General features: G+C 51.5%; 1 protein-coding gene across 1 annotated transcript; it reads left to right on the top strand.

The window, feature by feature from the left end:
• Nucleotides 1-770: 770 nt before the first annotated feature.
• Nucleotides 771-19639, top strand: TRIM25 (tripartite motif containing 25). Its single transcript, XM_024757557.1, has 9 exons — nt 771-1447; nt 4567-4662; nt 7627-7860; nt 9904-10075; nt 11602-11667; nt 13861-13887; nt 14212-14295; nt 14374-14472; nt 15923-19639. Exons 1-9 carry the CDS (start codon nt 848-850, stop codon nt 16450-16452), a joined length of 1908 nt encoding a protein of 635 aa, XP_024613325.1. The 5' UTR covers nt 771-847; the 3' UTR covers nt 16453-19639.
• Nucleotides 19640-19906: the final 267 nt, after the last annotated feature.

Raw genomic sequence — 19906 nt, 5'->3', positions numbered from 1 at the left:
AGCAGGGAGGGAAACAAAGCTAAAAATAAATGAAAGAAAATAAACCTAAATAAACAATTTTGAGAAAAATGTTTCAAAATTATATTTGTGTGTGTGTGTGCACGGGCAAGTGTGTATGTATGTGTGTGAGAGGAAAACTTTGTTAAACTGGGATGAATCCGAACTCCAGTAAAGTAGAAATGGAAAATAAAATAAAATAAAAAGCATGTTATATCGGCGGCATGGAAAGAAATCACCAAGTTTAAGCCTGAGCGTGTGGGTGTGTGACCATGGGCTCCAGGCTGCAGAGGTTGTAAGCCGATACGCCAGCGCCCAGGACCAGGGAAGAGAGAGGAAGGATTTAAAAAAAAAAAAAAAAAAAAGGCAGTCAGTCGTTTACTGTTCCTGCAGTTATTTTTTTAAGACCCTGTCCTGATAAGACAGCCTCGCTCGCGGGGGCGGTGCGGACAACTCCTGTCCGGATGAGTTCTCCGAAAGAAGATACCTGCTGCAGGGGCTTCTGTGCAGTAGTCCCCTCACTCCCGGGATCCGGGGTTCACCACGCGAGGCGTCAGTTTCCTCATCCGCAGAGTGGCCGCAAGAACCCCCTGGTGGTCGAGAGGCTCGTCTGAAACCCCGAGCCCAGCGCCCCGCACCCAACTCCCGGAAACCACCGGGGTACGAACGTCGCAACTCCCACGTCAGCAACCCCGGGGGCCCCGCTCGGCCTGCCCCACGTGACTTCCCGAAAGGCCCGGGGACCGCCCCTCCCACAGATCAGTTTCGTTTCCTTGGCGGCCTCCGGGCGGTAGTGCAGCAGTCGCTGCCGCGGTTCCAGCGCGTCCCGTCGGGTTCCCCCAGGAGCGCCATGGCGGAGCTGTGCCCCCTGGCCGAGGAGCTGTCGTGCTCCATCTGTCTGGAGCCCTTCAAGGGGCCGGTCACCACGCCCTGCGGCCACAACTTCTGCGGGTCGTGCCTGGACCAGACGTGGGCCGTCCAGGGCCCGCCGTACCTATGCCCGCAGTGCCGCACCGGCTTCCAGACGCGGCCACAGCTGCACAAGAACACGGTGTTGTGTGCGGTGGTGGAGCAGTTCCTGCAGGCCGAGCAGGTCCATCCCGAGCTCCCCGACGACTGGACGCCGCCCACCCGGGCCGCCGCCTCCTCCAACCCGGCCGGCCAGGTGTCTTGCGACCACTGCCTGCAGGCGACCGCCGTCAAGACGTGCCTGGTGTGCACGGCCTCCTTCTGCCAGGAGCACCTGCGGCCGCATCTCGACAGCCCCGCCTTCCGGGACCACCCGCTGCAGCCGCCCATCCGTGACCTGATGCGCCGCAAGTGCCCCCAGCACAACCGGCTGCGGGACTACTTCTGCCCTGAGCACGGCGAGTGTATCTGCCACATCTGCGTGGTGGAGCACAAGACCTGCTCGCCTGCGTCCCTGAGTCAGGCCAGCACTGACCTGGAGGTAGGGGTTGGCGGATGAGGGCCCAGAGGGGCAGCCTGGGCCTGCTGGGTTGTGCAGAGGGCACCACTGTGGGCATCTTGGCCTACTTGGATCACCTGGGTGCGGGGGATGGGCCTCGCTGGGCCTGAGATCAGGGCAGGGGCATCCCCAGGGTCCAGGTAGAAAGGGGCTGGGAGAACATACAGCCCTTCTGGATCATTCCTGGTCCACCTTCTCTGCCCCCACCCCTCTCACCCATTATACGGAGGGACATTGCTTGCCTTAAGCCTAGCACTTGTCTGACATGTTTAGTTCAGGGTTTTGAACATCAGATATGAGCGCTAGAGGTTACCTCTGTTCTCTCAATAAATCCGGGTAGCACCCGGGAGGTGGGTATAATTAGTTATTTACAGCTGAGGAAATGGAGGTTCAGAGAAGTTAATTTAACCTGAGCTAACCCAAGTGGCCAAGTGGGCATTGGGCCCCCAGCTGGTCTGACTCCACATTTGCTGTTTCTCCCTATGGACCAGCCTCAAAGCCAAGTCCACAGAGTTCAGAGCATAGGACATTCCTGAGGTCATGTGAGAAAAAGCCTTTGGTGAGCCAGAGACTTCCAGCGACCAGGGAGGACGGTTATGGGTGGGAGGGTGGGAAGAGTCCCAGGAATCCCTGGATAGGATGCACAGCCAAACTCCTGCACCATAGCGCCCTATATACTTCCTGTGCCACTTTAAAGCACAGGACTGGCCCTCATCAGTAAAGTGAGGAGGTGGGACTGGGTGAATTCATTCCTAAGGGGCCTTCTGGGTCTGTGATGATTTCAGTGGTTTGGGGATCATAATTTCCCCCTGTGGACTCCAGGCAGAGGCTGAAAAGGTGTAGTCTAGCTACCTTTCATTGTATCAGTCTGAGCTCCAGAGTGAAGCCTGATTTCCTTTCACTCTGGCAGTGCTGTCAGGGAGAACAAGGGCTGTCCTCGTATCATCAAAGGAGACATGAGGCCTGTGGGAGGTTTGCAGTGGCGCCAGGGCCAGGGTGAAGGCTTTGCTCCCGTCCGGGCACAGCTCCTCCCTGGCCTGGCCTGCTTCTCCAGTCTGAGCAGGGTTTCTGTGTACTTCCTCCCTGAGTCCCAGAAGTCAGACCTCAGGCAGTGCCTGACAGTTGACTTTGGAGGTACCAGCATCTCAGGCCCAGACTACCTGGGTCTCTACCTGTTGCAGGAAGGAACCTGCCTGGCCTGCGGAGGCTGGAGCCCTGCTCTGCCCCGCATCCGCTGTGGTTCAGGGCAAGACACTGAGTTCTCTGAACCTTATCTTCATCCATAAAATGGGATTAATAGCATTCCCTCCCCACCTCCAAGGGTGACCAGGAGGCTCCGAAGGGATGAATTGTGTGGGAAGTGCCTCATAGGCAGGCCCCAGGGTCAAGCTGGTTGACACAGGCTCTGACCAGAGCTGGATGTTGAGATCTGGGTTTGAATTCTGGCTCTGCTTCCTAGCTAGGAACTCAAAAAAGGGGCACAATTATAGTGCCTATCTCGGAAGGTTATTGGGAAGATTAAATGAGGTGTTCCATAAATGGCGTTTTACAGTCCGCTAATGCTCCGTAGAAGTGCCACTATCATTTCTGTTACTCAGAAATTCCCTGAGGAGAGTTTGCTGCGTGGAGGGTGTTAGGCTGCCCAGCTCTTCTTTGCCTCAGAATGCATGGCTCCGAGGACTGGGGCAGCCTGGCTCCTATCGAAAGACCCTTCTAGAAGTTCTTATCCAGGAGGCTGAAGGCAAGTAGGGGCAGAGGGACCCATTTCCGCCTGGTCTGGAGCCCCAGCTCCCTCTCAGCCTCCAGGACCTGGAGCTGGAGTCTGCGCCCAGGTTATTTGTATGCCATACACACTGGGCTTTTTAATCCTTTTAACGAGGCTTTCCTGCCATCTCTCCCCTTCCCCTCGTTGTCCTGGCTTGCTCAGTCCTTTAACCTGTCTCCTTTTCCAGCCCTGCTACTGGTCAGTACTGGTGGCAGAGCCAGCCCAGCTTGGCCCGGTCACTGGTGTGGGGTGGACTCAGGACTCCGGTGCCTCCCACGTGGAGGACCCAAGTCCCCAGTCTGTGAAGGGATCCTCAGAACTTCGAAATCAGAGCACAGCCTCTAGGCGCAGGGGCTCAGTAGTTGTGGCTCGTAGGCTCTGGAGCGTAGGCTCAGTAGTTGTGGCGCACGGGCCTAGTTGCTCCGTGGCATGTGGGATCTTCCCAGACCAGGGCTCGAACCCATGTCCCCTGCATTGGCAGGCGGATTCTTAACCACTGCACCACCTGGGAAGTCCCTCCCCCATTGGTTTTTAATAGATCCTCTTCCCCCAATATTTTGTCTGCTTTTCTGGTTGTTTGCAGTGGGAGGCTTGGTTTGTACAACCCCGCCTGCCACTTTCTGAAGCAGCTGCCCCAGCTCGTTCTGTCTGTGTGAGCTTGACCACCTTGCTGTCCTCTTTGCCTCAGTTTCATCATCTATAAAATGGGTGCTAGTGAAGAAGCTCATAAGAATCCAAGCTGAAGTTTACTAAGGCCATTTGTCCTGACTATGCTGAGGACTTAACACTGCTTCAGTTAATTCTCCTACTAGCCCCGCGAGGTGGGAACAGTTGCGTTGATATCTATTTCATGGCCAAAGAAACAAGTGAGAGGCAGCTGAAGAGCTGGGTATTGAGTCTTGTCTGTCTGGCTCCAAATCCTATCCTTGTAACTTCTTTACTGTCCACTTCCCCTGAAAGGATGAAGGGAGGCAGTAAATATGAGAATGCTTCAAAAAGCTACAAGCAGGGACTTTCCGGGCTGTCCAGTGGTTAAGACTTCACCTTTCAGTACAGAGGGTGCGGGTTTGATCCCTGGTCAGGGAGCTAAGATCCCACATGCCTCGTGGCCAAAAAACCAAAACATAAAACAGAAGCAATATTGTAACAAATTCAATAAAGACTTTAAAAATGGTCCACATCAAAGAAAACAAACTTAATAAAAAAAAAGCTACAAGCAGGTGAGACTTGGGGTGGTGGAAACACCTGTGGGATAGACTTGAGGGCAGTCGCTGGTGTTGGGTGCTGGTGGGGGGCTGGATGGGGTATTTTCTCACTCGGTTTGTTTTCTCCGCAGAACAAGTTGAGGCATAAACTGACTGTCACGTACAGTCAGATCAACGGGGCGTCGAGAGCACTGGAGGACGTGAGAGCCAGGCAGCAGGACGTGCGGGTGAGAGACAGGGCTCCCCGCCACCAGCGTGGCCCTGGAGCCTCCCTTCACCTCTGGGGAGGACAAGGCTTGTGTCAGGTTCACTCACAGTGTCAGAATTCAACTTCAGCCTTGCAGCACATGCAAAAAGCTATGTGCCCAGAGAGATCCTTCACAGACTCAAAGCCTACCTACAAGCCCAGCCATTAAAAATTAGGGTTAAAATATAGTAATATAAAAAGTGGTTATGATTTAAGGGGGAGAAAAACAGGAAGTAAAAGTTGCATCTATTTATTTTTAAAAAGTGTATTTGTTTCTAGAGCAACTGTAACAAGTTACTGCAGACTTGGCTTACAACAACAGAAATGTGGTCTCCCACAGTTCTGGAGGCCAGAAGTCCAAATTCAAAGTGTCGACAGGGCCACACTCTTTCCGAAGGTTCTGGCGAAGAATCCTTCCTTGCCTCTTCCAGCCTCTTGTGGCTCAGGCATTCCTTGGCTTGTGGCTGCATCACTCCAATCTCTGCCCCTATCTTCACATGGCCTCCTCCGTCTTCTCCTCTTTTGTCTCTAATAAGGACACTTGCTATTGGATTAGAGCTCACCTGGGTAATCCAGGATGATCTCATCTCAAGATTCCTACCCTAATTACATCTGCAAAGACTCATTTTCTAAGTAAGTTCTGAAACGTGGACATATCTTTTGGGGGGCTGCCATTCAACCCATTACAGGAAGTATAGGAAAAAAGACTGGAAGGAAATATCATAAAGGAATAGTAGTGCAAGTGTTGGAGTGGTAGAATTAGGGATATTTCTTTCCCTCTAGTTTTTTTACAGTTTTTGTAAGGTTACAATGCTTTTATATTGAAAGAAGATTTGATTTTTAAGCATCCTGGTCTGGGGCTACAGCATTCAGTTTTATTGCCACAGCTGTGGCTTAATTAGATGAAATCTGGGTTAGAATACTAGCCTGTGTTGGCAGATCTCTGAGCCTTAGTTTTGAAGCAATCACAGCTTCTTTCCAGAGGTGAGTTATGAGGCTTAAATGAAAGGATGCACATGAAAATACCTGTATCGGTGGGGGGGCAGGCTAAACTGCTGTAACAGAGATACCCCTCAAAATCAGAGGTTTAAATAAGATAGCCGTTTATTTTGCTCCCTACGAAAGTTCAGGTGAGGAACCCAGGCTAGTGGGACCTGAGCAACCCAGGCTACTGGGATGGCTCTGCTCCATGTGATCCTTCAGAGTTTAGGATCTTTCCTTTTTATTGCCCTTCCTCATCTCTGTGGTTGCAGCTGGGTCACCATTACATCTTTGCTGTAGCCTGTGAGAAGGGGGAAGGAGAGTGTTGCCATTATCACTTTTGCGCCTGTTGTGAGCAGCTTAGTCACATGACCAAGCCCAGCTGCAGGGGATGCTGGGAAATGTAGTCTGTGGCTGGGCAGCCACGTGCTGGTCTAAACTCCAGGGGTGTTCTCTTATAGACGGGAGCAGAAGGAGGATGAATACTCAGGGACATTGGTAGTCACATTGGAGGTGGCAGGGTTAAAGAGATAATTGAATTCCTGGGACTTCCCTGGTGGTCCAGTGGTTAAGACTCCGTGCTTCCACTGCAGGGGGCACGGGTTCAATCCCCGGTCGGGGAACTAAGATGCCATATGCCGCGCAGTGTGGCCAAAAAAGAAAGAAAAAGAAATAATTGAGTTCCAATCTTCCTGTCCCTCTTATGTGTGTTTCTGTCACGTTTGATTCTGAGCTATTGAGGTTTCCCAACATGTAAAGCGAAACTGCAGCTTCTAGAGCAGTGCTGTCCTCTAGAAATATAAAGTGAGCCTTATACTGTATATGACTCTAATTTGAATAACACATGAAATTAATTTTAATAATATATTATATTTAACTCAGTATATCCAAAATATTATTTTAATCAGTATAAAGTATTAATGAGATATTTCAAATTCCTTTTATTTTACACTTACAGCACATCTTAACTTGGACTAGCCATAGTTCAAATGCTCTGTAGCTACATGTAGCAAGTAGCTATGGTATTAGATAGCGCAGTTTTAGAGGAAATTTTCTAGAGCAGCTTCATACCCTTTAAAAAATTACTCATGAACTGCTTTCCAGCTTAAGAAATAAAATATCGCCATGGAAGGTGAAGCCCCTGCTTTGCTTCTCCCTTTTTATATCCCCCTTCCTCTCTTCCAGAAGTAAACACTATCCTGAATTTATCCATTCCCATGTGTTTCTTTATACTTGTAATATGTATGTATGTATTCCTTTGACAATAGATACTACCATTCTGTTTGTTTCTAACCTTTATGTAAGGAGCATCATACTGTATGTCTTCTTCTACAAGTTGTTTTTCCCTTATTACTGTTTAATATTCCATCCTGTGAATAATTTTCCGTCTTCTATTGATAGACATTCAGGTTGTTTCCAGGGTTTTGCTAATTCAAACAGTGCTGCTTAGAGCATTCTTGTGTGTCTCTTGGGCAGGTTCTGAGATTTTTTTCTTTATTTATTTACTTGGTTGCGTGGGGTCTTAGTGGCTGCAGGTAGGCTCCTTAGTTGCGGCTCCAGGACTCCTTAGTTGTGGCTCACCAGCTCCTTAGTTGCGGTACGTGGGCTCCTTACTTGCGGTTCGCGGGCTTCTTAGTGGTGGCATGAGAACTCTTAGTTCCAGCATGCATGTGGGATCTAGTTCCCTGACCAGGGATTGCACGCAGGCCCCTTGCATTGGGAGCACGGGGTCTTATCCACTGCGCCACCAGGGAAGTCCCCAGATTTTTTCTAGAGTATATTCCTAGATTGAGTTGCTGGGTCAAAGGGTATGAGCACCTTCAAATACACCAGATCTTGCTCTCCAAAGTGGTTGCATCCCTTTGTATTCCCAGGAAGTACAGGTAAGAGCTCCTGGCGCTCCGTGTCTCAGGCTTAGCTTTTTTGCCAGTCTGATGGATGCCCTCTTGTTTTGGCTTCTCAGGAGGTTGCACACAGGAAGATGGACCAGCTTAGACAAGAATACATGGAAATGAAGGCTCTCATTGATGCCTCAGAGGCCAGCTCCACACGAAAGATAAAGGAAGAGGAGAAGAGGGTCAACAGCAAGTTCGACAACATTTATCAGATCCTCCTCAAGAAGAAGAGTGAGATCCAGACCCTGAAGGAAGAGATTGAACTTGCCCTGACTAAGGGGGACGAGTATGAGTTTCTGGAGGTGGGTCAAGATGAGGGCATTGAATAATCTTTCTGCCTAGTGTCATGATGTTGACTGTGGGTGCGTTGGGGCCCTCGAGGAGCTGAGGCTGTATGAGGTCACGGGAAGCATCCCTGAGACACATGCTGTGTTAGTTTTCTACATTTCATGACAACTTACTACAAACTGAGTGGCTTAGAAGAACATCTATCTCACACTTTCTGTGGCTCAGGGCATGGCTGAGGTCCCACCAGGCTACATTCCCTTTGGAGCTCAAGGTTGTCTTCCAAGCTCACGTTCTTGTTGGCAGAATTCAGTCCCTTGTGGTACAGGACTGGGGTCCCCACGTCCTTGCTGGCTGTCAGCAGGGGCCACCTGCAGTTCCCAGAGGCTGCTGTGATTCCTCGCTGTGTGGCCCTCTTTCGAGTTGGCAGCCGGCTTCTTCAAAACCGGCAGAGAATTTCTCCCTCCCTGAAAGCCCAGTTCCTTTTTTAAGGACTCTTCCCTGATTAAGTGAGGCCCACCTGGGAGAATCATCTTTTTGATTAACTCAAAACCAACAGATTCGGGATCTTAATTACATCTCAGTATTCCTTCAGTTTTCCCATGTACTGTAACCTAACCATGGAGTAATATCCTTTCATACTCAGTGTCACGCTTATACTCAGGAGGAGAGGATGTGTAGGATGTGTACCCGGGGCAGGCAGGAGTCTTGGGGGCCATCTTAGCATGCTGTCTACTGCATAGGCCTCCACCGCTTCCCTCCATCCTGCCTCTGCACAGCCCCTGGAAGTGTCTCTCTAAAGCACAGGCACCGCTCCCCGCCCTTTCTGATTTCACATTCCCACAGGACCTTGGTGACCAGCCTGCCTTTGCCAGCCACCCCCTGCCTGTGCCCTGTGCTCTAACCACAGCAGAGCACTCCTCAGATGCACCGGGCATTGGGAGGGAATGCCGTGGCTGGCCTCTGCCTAGTAAACCCTGTCCTTTGTCCTCAGATCCCGTTATTCTGCCATTGCTGGCGATCCGGGGCATGTTACCTGCCTCTGCTCTTGCCCTCAACAACGTTGTTTTAGATGTGCTTGTTTTCATGTCTGTTTAAAAGGCTGTCAGGGGACCTCCCTGGTGGTCCAGTGGTTAAGACTCCGTGCTCCCAACGCAGGGGGTGTGGGTTCAATCCCTGGTCAGGGAGCTAAGATCCCACATGCCGCACAGCGTGGCCAAAAAAAAAAGAAAAAAAGCAAAACGCTGTCAGCTCTTTTCGGGCGGGGCCCTTCATCCTCCTAGCATGTCCAGTGCACGGCGGAGTGTCTGGCACGCGGCAGATGTTCTGGGGTGGCCCGTTGATTGGGTGACGTGCTGCTTTGACACGTCCAAGGCCCAGATTCCATGTTCAGGTCCTGAGGAGGGACAGGAGTGCCTGGCAACCTTCTCTTCTCTGTTCAGGGTCTTCTGGCCACACCTAGGCTGGATGGCATTAAGTTTCATCTCACGTGCTCATTCCTGTTTGTTGGCCTAGCCGCCTTGAGCACTTACAGGAGGATTCCGAGTCCACATCTGGCCCTCTGGATACTGTATGACATGATCTGGTCTCCAGGTCTGGAACCTCCTGTGGCTGAATCCCGCAGCCTTCCAGGCATTCCTGTCTATTTTCAGGACATGTGTTCAGAGCTGGTCCTTGCGGGATGGAGATGGTGATGAGTCTCCTGTACTTCTTCAGCCACAGCTGGAGGGGTGGAAACAGCATTGTCCGTGGGGGTCAGGAGCTCTGGGTCCCAGCTTTGTCCCTGCCACGAATTGGCAGAGGCCCTGGCAAGACACTTGTCATTTTTGACTTCAGTTTTCCCGTTTGTAAGGTGAGGGACCTCTGAGGGCCCTTCCAGCTCCAGATCGCTGTGTCTTGAAGTGGCACTTTAACCCCCAATGACCTCTGGCTCTAATTTGAGAGGCTGACTAGACTTGGTGCCCATGGGCACAGGGAAGCTCCTTCTGGGGTTCGTGAGGCCTGAGCCCAGGCCCTGGCTTCACCAGAGCTGCCTGAACTAACCCCCTGGCTTGTTGCAGAAAGCAGCAAAACTGCAAGGAATCACAACGAAGCCAGTCTATGTCCCCAAGGTGGAGCTGAATCACGAGCTGATAAAGGGTGTCTGTCAGGGCACCTCTGAGCTCAAAAATGAGCTGAAGCAGTACCTCAAACAGTTCCAGGACAAGAAGCCCGAGGAGCTCATCATGCCAGGTAACTATTAGCAACCTCCTATGCTTTCCACTGGGACCTCTGAAATGGGATGTGTCCCCTCAGTGTTTTGGGGTGGGAGAGAAATCTTGAACTGGAGCATTGGGGCTTGAGTTTCGGGGGTTATAAAACATTTGCCCTCCATCTAGGAGGTAGTGGGGAGTTTCTGCCTCATCCTGAGATTGTAGCTGTCCTTCCTAAAATATTTTTGGGGGCTGGATATTATGAAGGGTCTTTCTAGATAGGCTTTTTTTTTGTGAGTCTGAGGTTGGCTCAGGTGGGTTGAATGGATTCTGGGTTGTCAGTGTTATTTGGTAGGGAAGTGGCTAGTTTGGGGGTCAGAGAAACATGGAATTCCTCCTTGATACCCCCTGCCCTTCCACTTATATCCAACCCATTGTCAGATTTTGCTTCTTAAATATCTCGTGCTTCAGTCAGCTGATTTCACTGCCAGCCACCAGTCACCATTGCAATCACCCGTGGCAGCTTCCTAATGAGTCCCTCTGCATCCACTCCTGTTGCAGCTGGAGAGAGCTTTTCAGGACGCAAATCTGATTTCTTGACACCTTCTCCCCGGCCTCCTGTTCAGAGACTTCCCATTGCTTTTAGATTGCAGACCAGACTCTTGACCCTGGCTGTCAACCCCTGCCTGGTCAGGCCCCGTCTGTCTCTTTAGCCCTGAAGTTACCCCCTCCTCCCATACATCCCTCTACACTCTACAATTCTTCAAATATGTTAAGCTTAAAAAAAAAAAAAATGTTAAGCTTCCTGCCACAGGGCCTTTGTACATGCTCCCCCACTGCCTAGAGGGCTCAGACTCCAACATCTTCACCAGGTGACTCCTGTCACCCTTCAGAGGTCAGTTGAAACATTCCATTTCTCAGCAAACCTCCCCTGTTGCCACCCACTCCTGCTCCTCAGACCAGGTCGCCGGGTCCTTATCATCCTTTGGGGCCCTTTAGCGCATCTGTCATTTTACTCTTCCTTGCCATTCCCGTGTGTCCCCCCCACCAGACTGTGATCAGTGAGGGCAGGGGCTGGGTCTGTTTTCATCCAACACTCTCCCCAGCACCCGGCACAGAGGGGAAAGCCATTGATGGATTAGCCCTGCATATTTGTTTTCCTGCTATGTCAGTGATCACTGGTCTGGGGACGGAGGGGTGAGAGGAACCAGAGGGAAAGGAGCTACCACGACATGCCAGACATCTTGATCTCACCACCACGAGCGAGGAGAGTCATCCCCGTCATACGTTGGAAGAAACCAAAGCTCACAGACGGTTCAGAGGTCATGGAGCTGGGTGCTGGTGGAGGAAAGACTGCACCCTGGCTGCATTTTAAGGCAGAGAAAAGAGGGAACACACCGAATTTGTCTTTCAGTTATCTTGTTTCTAGTGCTTGTAAATGATCGGATGGGGAAGGTCAGCGGAAATCAACTTTGTAAGCCCTCTCCCCGCCTGCTGACTGCGGGGCTGGCTCCTAGGCTTGGTTTGGAAGAGCCGCATAGACTACCCTCTTCTTCTTTTGCACAGGGGGCCCTGGAGGACATGACCTGCTGCACATGCCGAAACCCGTACGGCCTGTGAAGAAGGCCCCAAGTAAGTAAAGTAACCCCACCTCTGTCCCTGGGGCCGCAGCGACTGTGGCAGGCGGTGCTCGGGCTGAGGCACTGGCAGGCGTCACGGCTCCTGTCCGTGGGGCACAGCCCATCCCAGGCTCCGCGGGGCCCGGGCGCACCTGGAGGCGAGTGCTGTCTGACCCCACTGAGGGGAGGTGGCAGGACTGTTGCAGGAGCCCTGCTGGCGCACGCGGGAGGACCGGCCATCAGCACTGGATGTTCTGACTGCCTGGAACAGCAAGATGACCGAAGCTGGCTTGTCTTGAGAAATACTTACGATGCCCGAGTTCTGGCATTTGGGGTGACCCCCTGAGCAGAGGCTGAGCCTCACCGTAGCCCAGTGCCGTTCAGCCTCAGGTTGGGATGTGTTTCTGCCATCACAGAGCTCTTCAACCTTTTTTCCCTGTTGCCCTCCTTTGCTCTTACCTCTCAGGCCCTTTTAGAAATTTTTTTCCTAATCACCCCCATCCATGAAATTTTAATACCGCACATATGATATATCTGTTTATATACTGTGCTTTTATACATAAAAAGAACAAGTTTTTTCCATCCTTCTCTCCCCTTCACCTCCTAAGAATCAATTTCTGCTCCCCCTTGGGGGCGAAATCACCCTGTTGAGATGGGGCTGGGGTGAAGAATGGTCCTCAGTTTCCTCATCTGTCAAATTTGGACCATAATGATGTCCACCTCATGGGATTATTGTGTGAGGTTCACATGGGACACTGATGGTGAAAGCTCTCTAAAGGACGGGCATATGTCACCGAACTGTTGGCCAAAAAGTCAGTGAGGACGGAGGAGGGCTGCCCCGCATTGGGTGGTTGGGATGAGAGAACTCCGGGCTGGTTTTTGTTGTTGTTTGCTTGGTGTTGGTGTTTAGTGGTTGTCTTTGGCAGACAAATGTGTGGTACCAGTTCCTGAGTGGAATGGGGTCGGGGACTGGGATGCCTGGGACAGGTGAGGAGGGAGCCATCAGCGGAGCCTGAAAACGTGGAAGGGCACCTTGTGTGAAGAGGGAGGTACTGTAAACCTGCGGCCTTCTCAAGGCACAGCTCCTGAAAGCCTCCTTCCCGCTGCCCCACTTCATAAGCCCCGCTCTTCACGTGAGTGAGCTGTGGGGGGCTGAGGCGGGGAAACAGGCAAGGAAGGGGTAGGCTCATCACTGTGGATGAGGCTCTTAAGAATCGTGATGACTGGGGAGGGGGCCCTTTGCCTGAGGCCAAGGTCATAGCCCGGGGTCCTGCCAAGATGCTGGTCCAGTGGCAGTGGGCAGGAGAGGAGCAGGGGGGAGATGGGAAGAGTGAGAACGACTCCCGAGAAATACGGCTCTGAAGCGGGAGGAATGGGGAGCCAGTGGGGCATGTGGGACCAGGGAGGGTCTGGTGGGGAGAGAGCAGGGCTGGTCTGGAAGGGACAGGATCCTGCAGGCAGGCAGGGATGAGATCCAAAACCCCCTTTATCGTTTCAGTGGTGGGGAAGGTGGCAGAAAGGGAACCTGAAATCTTCTAGCCTGCTCAAACTTGAGCCCTCATCGCAATCCCAGGGCCTTGTGAGAGACAGACTTCTGAGCCCCACCCCCAGACTCTCAGTTTCAGCTGGTCTGGGTGGGTCTGAGAATTTGCATCCCTACAGCTTCCCAGGTGATGCTGATGCTACTGGTTTGGGGACCACGCTTTGCGGACGGGTGTTTTAACTAAACTCAGTTCCCACAGGCACACACTCGTGGTACTTTCTAAAGACCATCGTGGTACTTGGCAAGCACGTTTTTTTGGCTGGCTCCCTATGTGGGTCTTTTTTTGTGTTTGTTTTTGCATGTTTTCTTCTGTGGAGATATAATTTCATACTACAGTAAAATGCCCAGATCTTAAAAGTACAGTTAGATTAATTTTGACAAATGTACACATCTGTGTGACCATTACCCAAATCAGGATAAAGATTTCCATTATTCCAGGAAATTCGTTCATGCTGCTTATTAGTGAGCCCCCTCCCTACCAAAACCATGATTCAGGTTTCTATCACCGTAGATTGATTTGCCTGTTGACCCCTTATATATTTCAAGTTTAAAACATCCTAGCTTTATTTGTATGGGTCACATTAGTGCACTGGTTGCTATTATGGGGTTTTGAAAGTGTCATTGTGTTTAAAATATGTTAATTCTGAAAATTTTCTTTTTCAGAAGAAGAAAAGAAACCCAAGAAACCTCGTAAGTTATGCATTTCTGCATCTTTTTGTTTCTTGAGTGCCTGAGTGTAGAACTGAATGCCAGCAGGGAAAGCTGAGCCATGGGGTTTGGGGGTCTGGGCTCCGTGACTGTGTCCCGTGCTGGCAGCCAGGCCTGGGCTTGGAGGCGGCAAGTGTAAATGCATAAGACCAATAGGATGAGTGTTGCCCTGTCTGGACTCATTTGTGTCGCCGTGGCTGTCCAGGTGTGTGTCTGTGGAAGCAGCTCTTGAGAATCAGCGTGGCAGGGAGTATAGGCCATCAGGTCACCCTGTCATGTCTCCAACTCATGCGTCTCCTCCCTCAGCCCCAAACATTGCCTCAGCCAGCAAGCTTCCCACCTTTGGAGCCCCAGAACATTTAGTGGATCTCAAACAAACTGGCCAGGAGGGTGAGTTCTGGTGGGCCATGGGCAGTGGGCTGCCCACTCTGAGTTTGTTCTGAAAACATCTCTCTCTTCTTCATCCAGCTGAGGCCAAAGTCCCCACCAGACCGTCGACCCCAGTGTCTCTCAAGACCAAGGTGCTGGAGACCTTCCTAGCCAAGTCCAGGCCTGAGCTCCTGGAGTGTGAGTAGCTGCTGGCTTGCTTTACCCTTGCCTCTGTCTAGCTTGGTCAGCCTCTCCCCTAGAGGACCCACTGTGCTCTACTCTGTCACATCCTTACTTGCTCCCTTCTGGCTTCCAGCCCGGAAGTGGTGGGAGTTCCTTCCTCCAGGCCAGCCTAGGGGCCACCCGCCCGTAGCTTCACCCACAGAGCATCCTCCACTTGTGCTCACTTCCACGCAGTGGCCATAACCTCTCTCTGCAAAGTGCGCTCTGGCCCTCCTTTCCCCACAGCCACAGCAGGCTTGGTGGGGAGCAGTGGATGCCGGCCCGAGAACCTCCCCCCACCGCCCCCCATTTGTGGGGCCCCCTGCGCTCTGTGATACAGCCATGTAAGCAGAGGAAGTGAGTTCTAGGGACTTAGGATCTTAGAGGACATTTTCCCAGGCCATTCATTTTGCCCTGGGGGAAAACCAGAGCAAAGTATCCTTCCCTGAGCCCCCGAGCCAGGGAGTGGCAGGTAACCCCAGTCCTGAATTCCCAAGCTAGGGATTGTCCTTCTCTGCCTGCTGTCTCCCACTGGTCCAGGGTTCCCTGTGAGCAGAGGGGCAGAGATGGGTGTGTCCTGGGGAGGAGGTGGAGGGTGGGGACAGCACTCATCTCTGCTCAGTCTTCGGACTTGCCAGAACTGGCCGGAAGTGTGGCAGGAAGGGCGGGGAGGCCACGCTCGTGTCCCAACCAAGAAGTATATTCAGGTCATGGGTGTGCTTACAGACCTTGATTGGTTCCCTGTTGCAACCGATTCGAGTCTAGACCGCTTAGCTCTCTACTTGTGGCTCCATGTGTCCCTCTCCTCCTGCTGTGGCCTCTGTGCTCCCAGCTGCCCAGCCTTCCCTGGTCCCAGCACCTGTCCACCGTCCTCGTGACTCCACGTTTGCCTTCACCGTCCCCTCTGCCGAGCATAGCCTTTCTCCCTCCTCTGCTCTCCTCTGTTTAATTCTCCTCCCCTTCCTGTCGCCAGCTCCAATTCTAGCCCACCTGTGAAGTGTTCCCCTGTGCTCTCCCCACCCTTTAGCCGTTGCCCCGTGGCTGTGTCCCTCCAGCAGTGTGCCTGCCCTTTAGCAGAGTGCAGGGCCCGTAGTGTTGTTTACTGACGGGCTTGCCTTGCTTGTGGGAGTGTGAACTCCACGAGGCCAGGCACCATGTCTGGTTCATGGTTGTACATCCTGCATAGAATCTGGCATAAGCCAGGGGCTCAATAAATGGTCTTAAATAGAGGAATAGACAGAGAGATGGGTGACTAATAGACGCACAGATGGCTGGATTGATGGATAGAGAGATGGACAAATGTCCGCCTGGCTAGACAGAATGGATGGACGGATGAAACAAATGAATAAATATGACCGGTTAGGAAAAGGATTGAAAGTGAGAGCACTTTGGGCTCCTTGTAACTGACTCCTTGGTGCTCCCTTAGATACTGTTAAAGTCGTCCTGGACTACAACACTGCCCACAACAAGGTGACTCTGTCCGAGAACTACACCGTAGCTTCTGTGGCTGAGACATCCCAAAACTACCGACCACATCCCCAGAGGTTCACATACTGCTCTCAGGTGTTGGGCCTGCACTGCTACAAGAAGGGGATCCACTACTGGGAGGTGGAGCTGCAGAAGAACAACTTCTGTGGGGTGGGCGTCTGCTACGGCAGCATGGACCGGCAGGGCCCCGAGAGCCGGCTTGGCCGCAACAGTGCCTCCTGGTGCGTGGAGTGGTTCAATACCAAGATTTCTGCCTGGCACAACGACGTGCAGAAAACCCTGCCCTGCACGAAGGCCTCGCGAGTGGGCGTGCTTCTCAACTGCGACCACGGCTTTGTCATCTTCTTCGCCGTGGCTGACAGGGTCCACTTGTTGTATAAGTACAAGGTGGACTTTGCTGAAGCTCTGTACCCGGCCTTCTGGCTGTTCACCACAGGCGCCACGCTCTCCATCTGCTCCTCCAAGTAGGCGGACTGTGGACGCTTGGGCTGACTGCCTGTGCAGTGCCCGGGACTCTAGTGAAAATGCTGTATGTAGGTGGAGCTCTCAGGGAGGTTCCTGAGAGTCCCCAAGGGCTGAAAGGATGGGCGGGGAGCTGGTGAGGGTGGGAGGATAGGGAGATGGGCTAAGAGGATGGGTTTGGCCAGGGAAAGGGATGGGGTGATTGCGTTATGGGTGAGGAAGCCTTTCTGCCTTCTGCTGCCCATCAGGCAGGATGACCCCCTCCCCTTGTTCTGGTAGATCTCCAGGCTGCCCGGTGGCCGGGTGCGGCTTTGCGGAGTGAAATCCTTAGTGCCCCTCTGCTCTTGGACATAATCTATAGCCACTGTGGGTTCTTCCTTAGGCCTCTGGTGTCTGCCTCTCTGCTGTCTGGGGTAGCCTTCAAATCTTGGAGTTTTGATGATTCTCTACAGAGCTACTTAACTCTATAGATTTTTTTAAAAAATCCAGAGTCATTGAATTTCATTATTACTCACCCTCCATTACCTACATGTGGGAGTTGGGGTGAATGCTTAGACCTCTGGTTATTTTCTGTGCTTGAGGGAAGCTGTGTACAACAGGTCTCCACCCAGACCAGAGTTTCCCAAAGAAGTATGTCCTTTTCCTCCACTGTTTCCCTTTCTGTCTTGGACCTCAACACCCCATCCATGGTTTTAAAATGTTTAGTCCAACAGGACCCTTTTCAGTCTAAGATTTCAAACCATAATCTGAATCAGCCTGTTTTGGATTTGTGATTCAGGGTCAAGGTGACCCAGGTCCCATGTGGCTAGAAACCCCTCCCACTCTCATGTATTATGCAAGGCATCTCAGCAGAGATGCCTTGGTTGCAACTACGGAGCCTTCTTCCCCTAGCCCAGGCTTTGGGGCAAGGCTCTTCACCAGGCAAGAGGGACCCTGACTGCGTTCACAGTTGGAGGTTTTCTTCTGACTGGAGCCTCTTGCCTTCTTACTGATCACCCTCCTCAGTGATAGCCTCTGTTCCCCAGGATTGTGAGATCCTGCACTGGCTGGTGGAGATACCACCGTGGCCAGCACAGTTGAACGTTCAGCTAAGCCCGCTGTCAGGCAGACAGGCCAGGTGTGGCTACCTCAGGGACCATACTAGGTCACCTGCTGGGCTGACTACCTGTGGCCCGAAGGGCCTTCTAGCAGATCCATGGGAAACAGCAACATTCCTGTTCAACCCGGCACTGGTCCTTGTGTGAGTTAGAGGCCTGTCACCAGCCCTAGCCCTTTCTACTTTCCTCCTCGTTTGAGCCAATTCCAGATGTAGGAATTGGCCAGGCAAAGGGTCAGGAAGACTTAAGGACCAGGGACGAAAGAAGCTGCCAGGCTTAAGCCCAAGGAGCTATTTTTCCTGCAGTGAAAATAACCCCAGTCCACTCAGGGCGGGAGCGAACGGATTCCTGGAATTTCCCAAGCTCCTTATATCCTGATATTGTCAGGATGTAAGTTCTGATCCCCAAAGTGAGAGAAATGTAACCTCTTGTGGTGAAATGTGTCCTGCTCTGGGCTTTGCCAAGAGGAGAGCTGAGGTCAGGCTCCTTGTGGTATGAAAAGGATAATAATACCACTGGAGACAGGGACCCCAGCCCCTTCCATATGAATGTTTGACAAGTTAGTGCTTCTGGAGCCTTGTGCTGGGCCCCCAGGGCACTCTAGTCAGGCCCAGAGCACTTGATATTTCTGACAGATGTGTTCATCTGTGTCACCTCCCAACAAGAACTTCCACTTCCTTGGGAGAGAAATCATCTTTGTAGGGAAGATCCCCCTGCAATAGCTGAAATGTGGTTTTTAAAAGTTTGCTTTCTTTGCTCCTGGGAAGAAAAGTTCTTTGTTGATTCTTCTCTGCTTTTGGAGATGGTCCAGAGCATCTTCATTGATCTCCTGAAACAGACGCCTTGTTAGAAGCCAGTTTATCCTCGGGAAACAGCTGGGTTTAGAGGAGAATGCCGAAGATTAAACCATGGGTCCTGCTTGGGCTCTTCTGCAGAAATGAGGGCAGCCAAGAGGGCTGTTATCTGATGATCGATCATCCAGCTCAGGAGAGGGAAGCATGAGCCCCTGTGTTGATGAGAGGCAAGCAGGTAACCCAAGGTGAGCCCTGTGTGGGTTCTTTGCGTGAACTGAGGGGCATTCCGAACCATTCTGTTTCCAGTGGTGAGACTTTACGTCCCCTCCCTTGACTTGCGGGGCCGGTGCCCGACACTAGCGTCCTAGAGTTGGGGGAAATTTTGTGTTCATCTGACTTCCCGTTTTGCAAAGTAAGTCAGATGACTCCACTCACCGCTCTTGACATCCCATTATGGAGGAGGTGCCTCCTTAGATGCCCCTGGTACCCTGGGGGAAGGGTCAGAACTTCCCAGATACACAGACATAAAAAACGCTCTCCCAACCTAGGTATCAGGGGCTGTCTCAGTCACTCTGGTGTGATAAACGAAAGGTCAGGGTCAAGTGTTTGTTATTATTCAAGGGCTGATTGATTGGTTCTCCTGTTATAATTACTCTGAAATGGGTCTGTGATCTATACATAATACTGATACATTATTTCTTACCTTATTCTGCTCCACTGTATTGATTTTAAATAATTAGGAGTATTTAAGCTTATATTCTTGAGTTTATATTTTTAAGAGTTGATTCTTTCAGAGATAATAAGGGCTGTAGACACAGATCTTCTGAAACCCACGAGAAATACCAGAGCCAAGGCCCGCTGACATGCCTTAGCAGCTTTGAATGCAATAAAGCTGTGTGTGGTATTGTTTCACACATTGCAGTGTGTGTAGAAAGTGTTACTTATCTGTCATGCTGGAGTCAGCAAATGAGGTGTCCAAGGGCCTCTGGCTGCCCCCCACCCAGATGCCTGGGGGCTGAGATTTCAGCAGAACTATAGCCCATTTGAGTCTGTCATGGGTGTGGCAGCCACTCAGGAAGCTTTCGATGCAGAAATCTCAGCCAGATAAGATGTCCTTCTGGGCTTTGCATCAGGATGGGGGTGGGGAGGAAGGGGAGGGGTATGAGTGAAAAGGTAAATAAACCACAATGGGGTAATCAGGGAAACAGTGATGGAAGTGGGAGGGTTCATTGTATTATGCCTTCTATTGTTACCTCTGTTTGAAAATTTCTATAATAAAAAGTTTAAAAAATGAAACAAAAACCAGCCAGCAGTGGGCCCTGTTCACGGATCTTATCCTTGTTTGAAGAGAGGTAGGAGTTGTGGTTGGTGTGGATTTGAGGTTGTTGAATAATAATTTGACTGGCTGTTGTCTCTTGTTCCTGCTGGGGAGATAATAAATCCTTGGAATTTCCCCAGTAATAGGAGCGTCCTTACTATTCATGAGCCCCTTGGATCACACCTGAATTTATGCTAAGAAGTGAGATGACCCAGGATCGGGGCTGGTCGGCAGAGAGACCAGGCGTGAGG

The sequence above is a fragment of the Neophocaena asiaeorientalis genome, unplaced genomic scaffold, assembly GCF_003031525.2.
Source record: "Neophocaena asiaeorientalis asiaeorientalis breed wild unplaced genomic scaffold, Neophocaena_asiaeorientalis_V1.1 scaffold327, whole genome shotgun sequence".
Taxonomy (NCBI): domain Eukaryota; kingdom Metazoa; phylum Chordata; class Mammalia; order Artiodactyla; family Phocoenidae; genus Neophocaena; species Neophocaena asiaeorientalis.
Note: the sequence above shows the minus strand (reverse complement) of the source record. Positions and strands in the feature narration are given on the sequence as shown.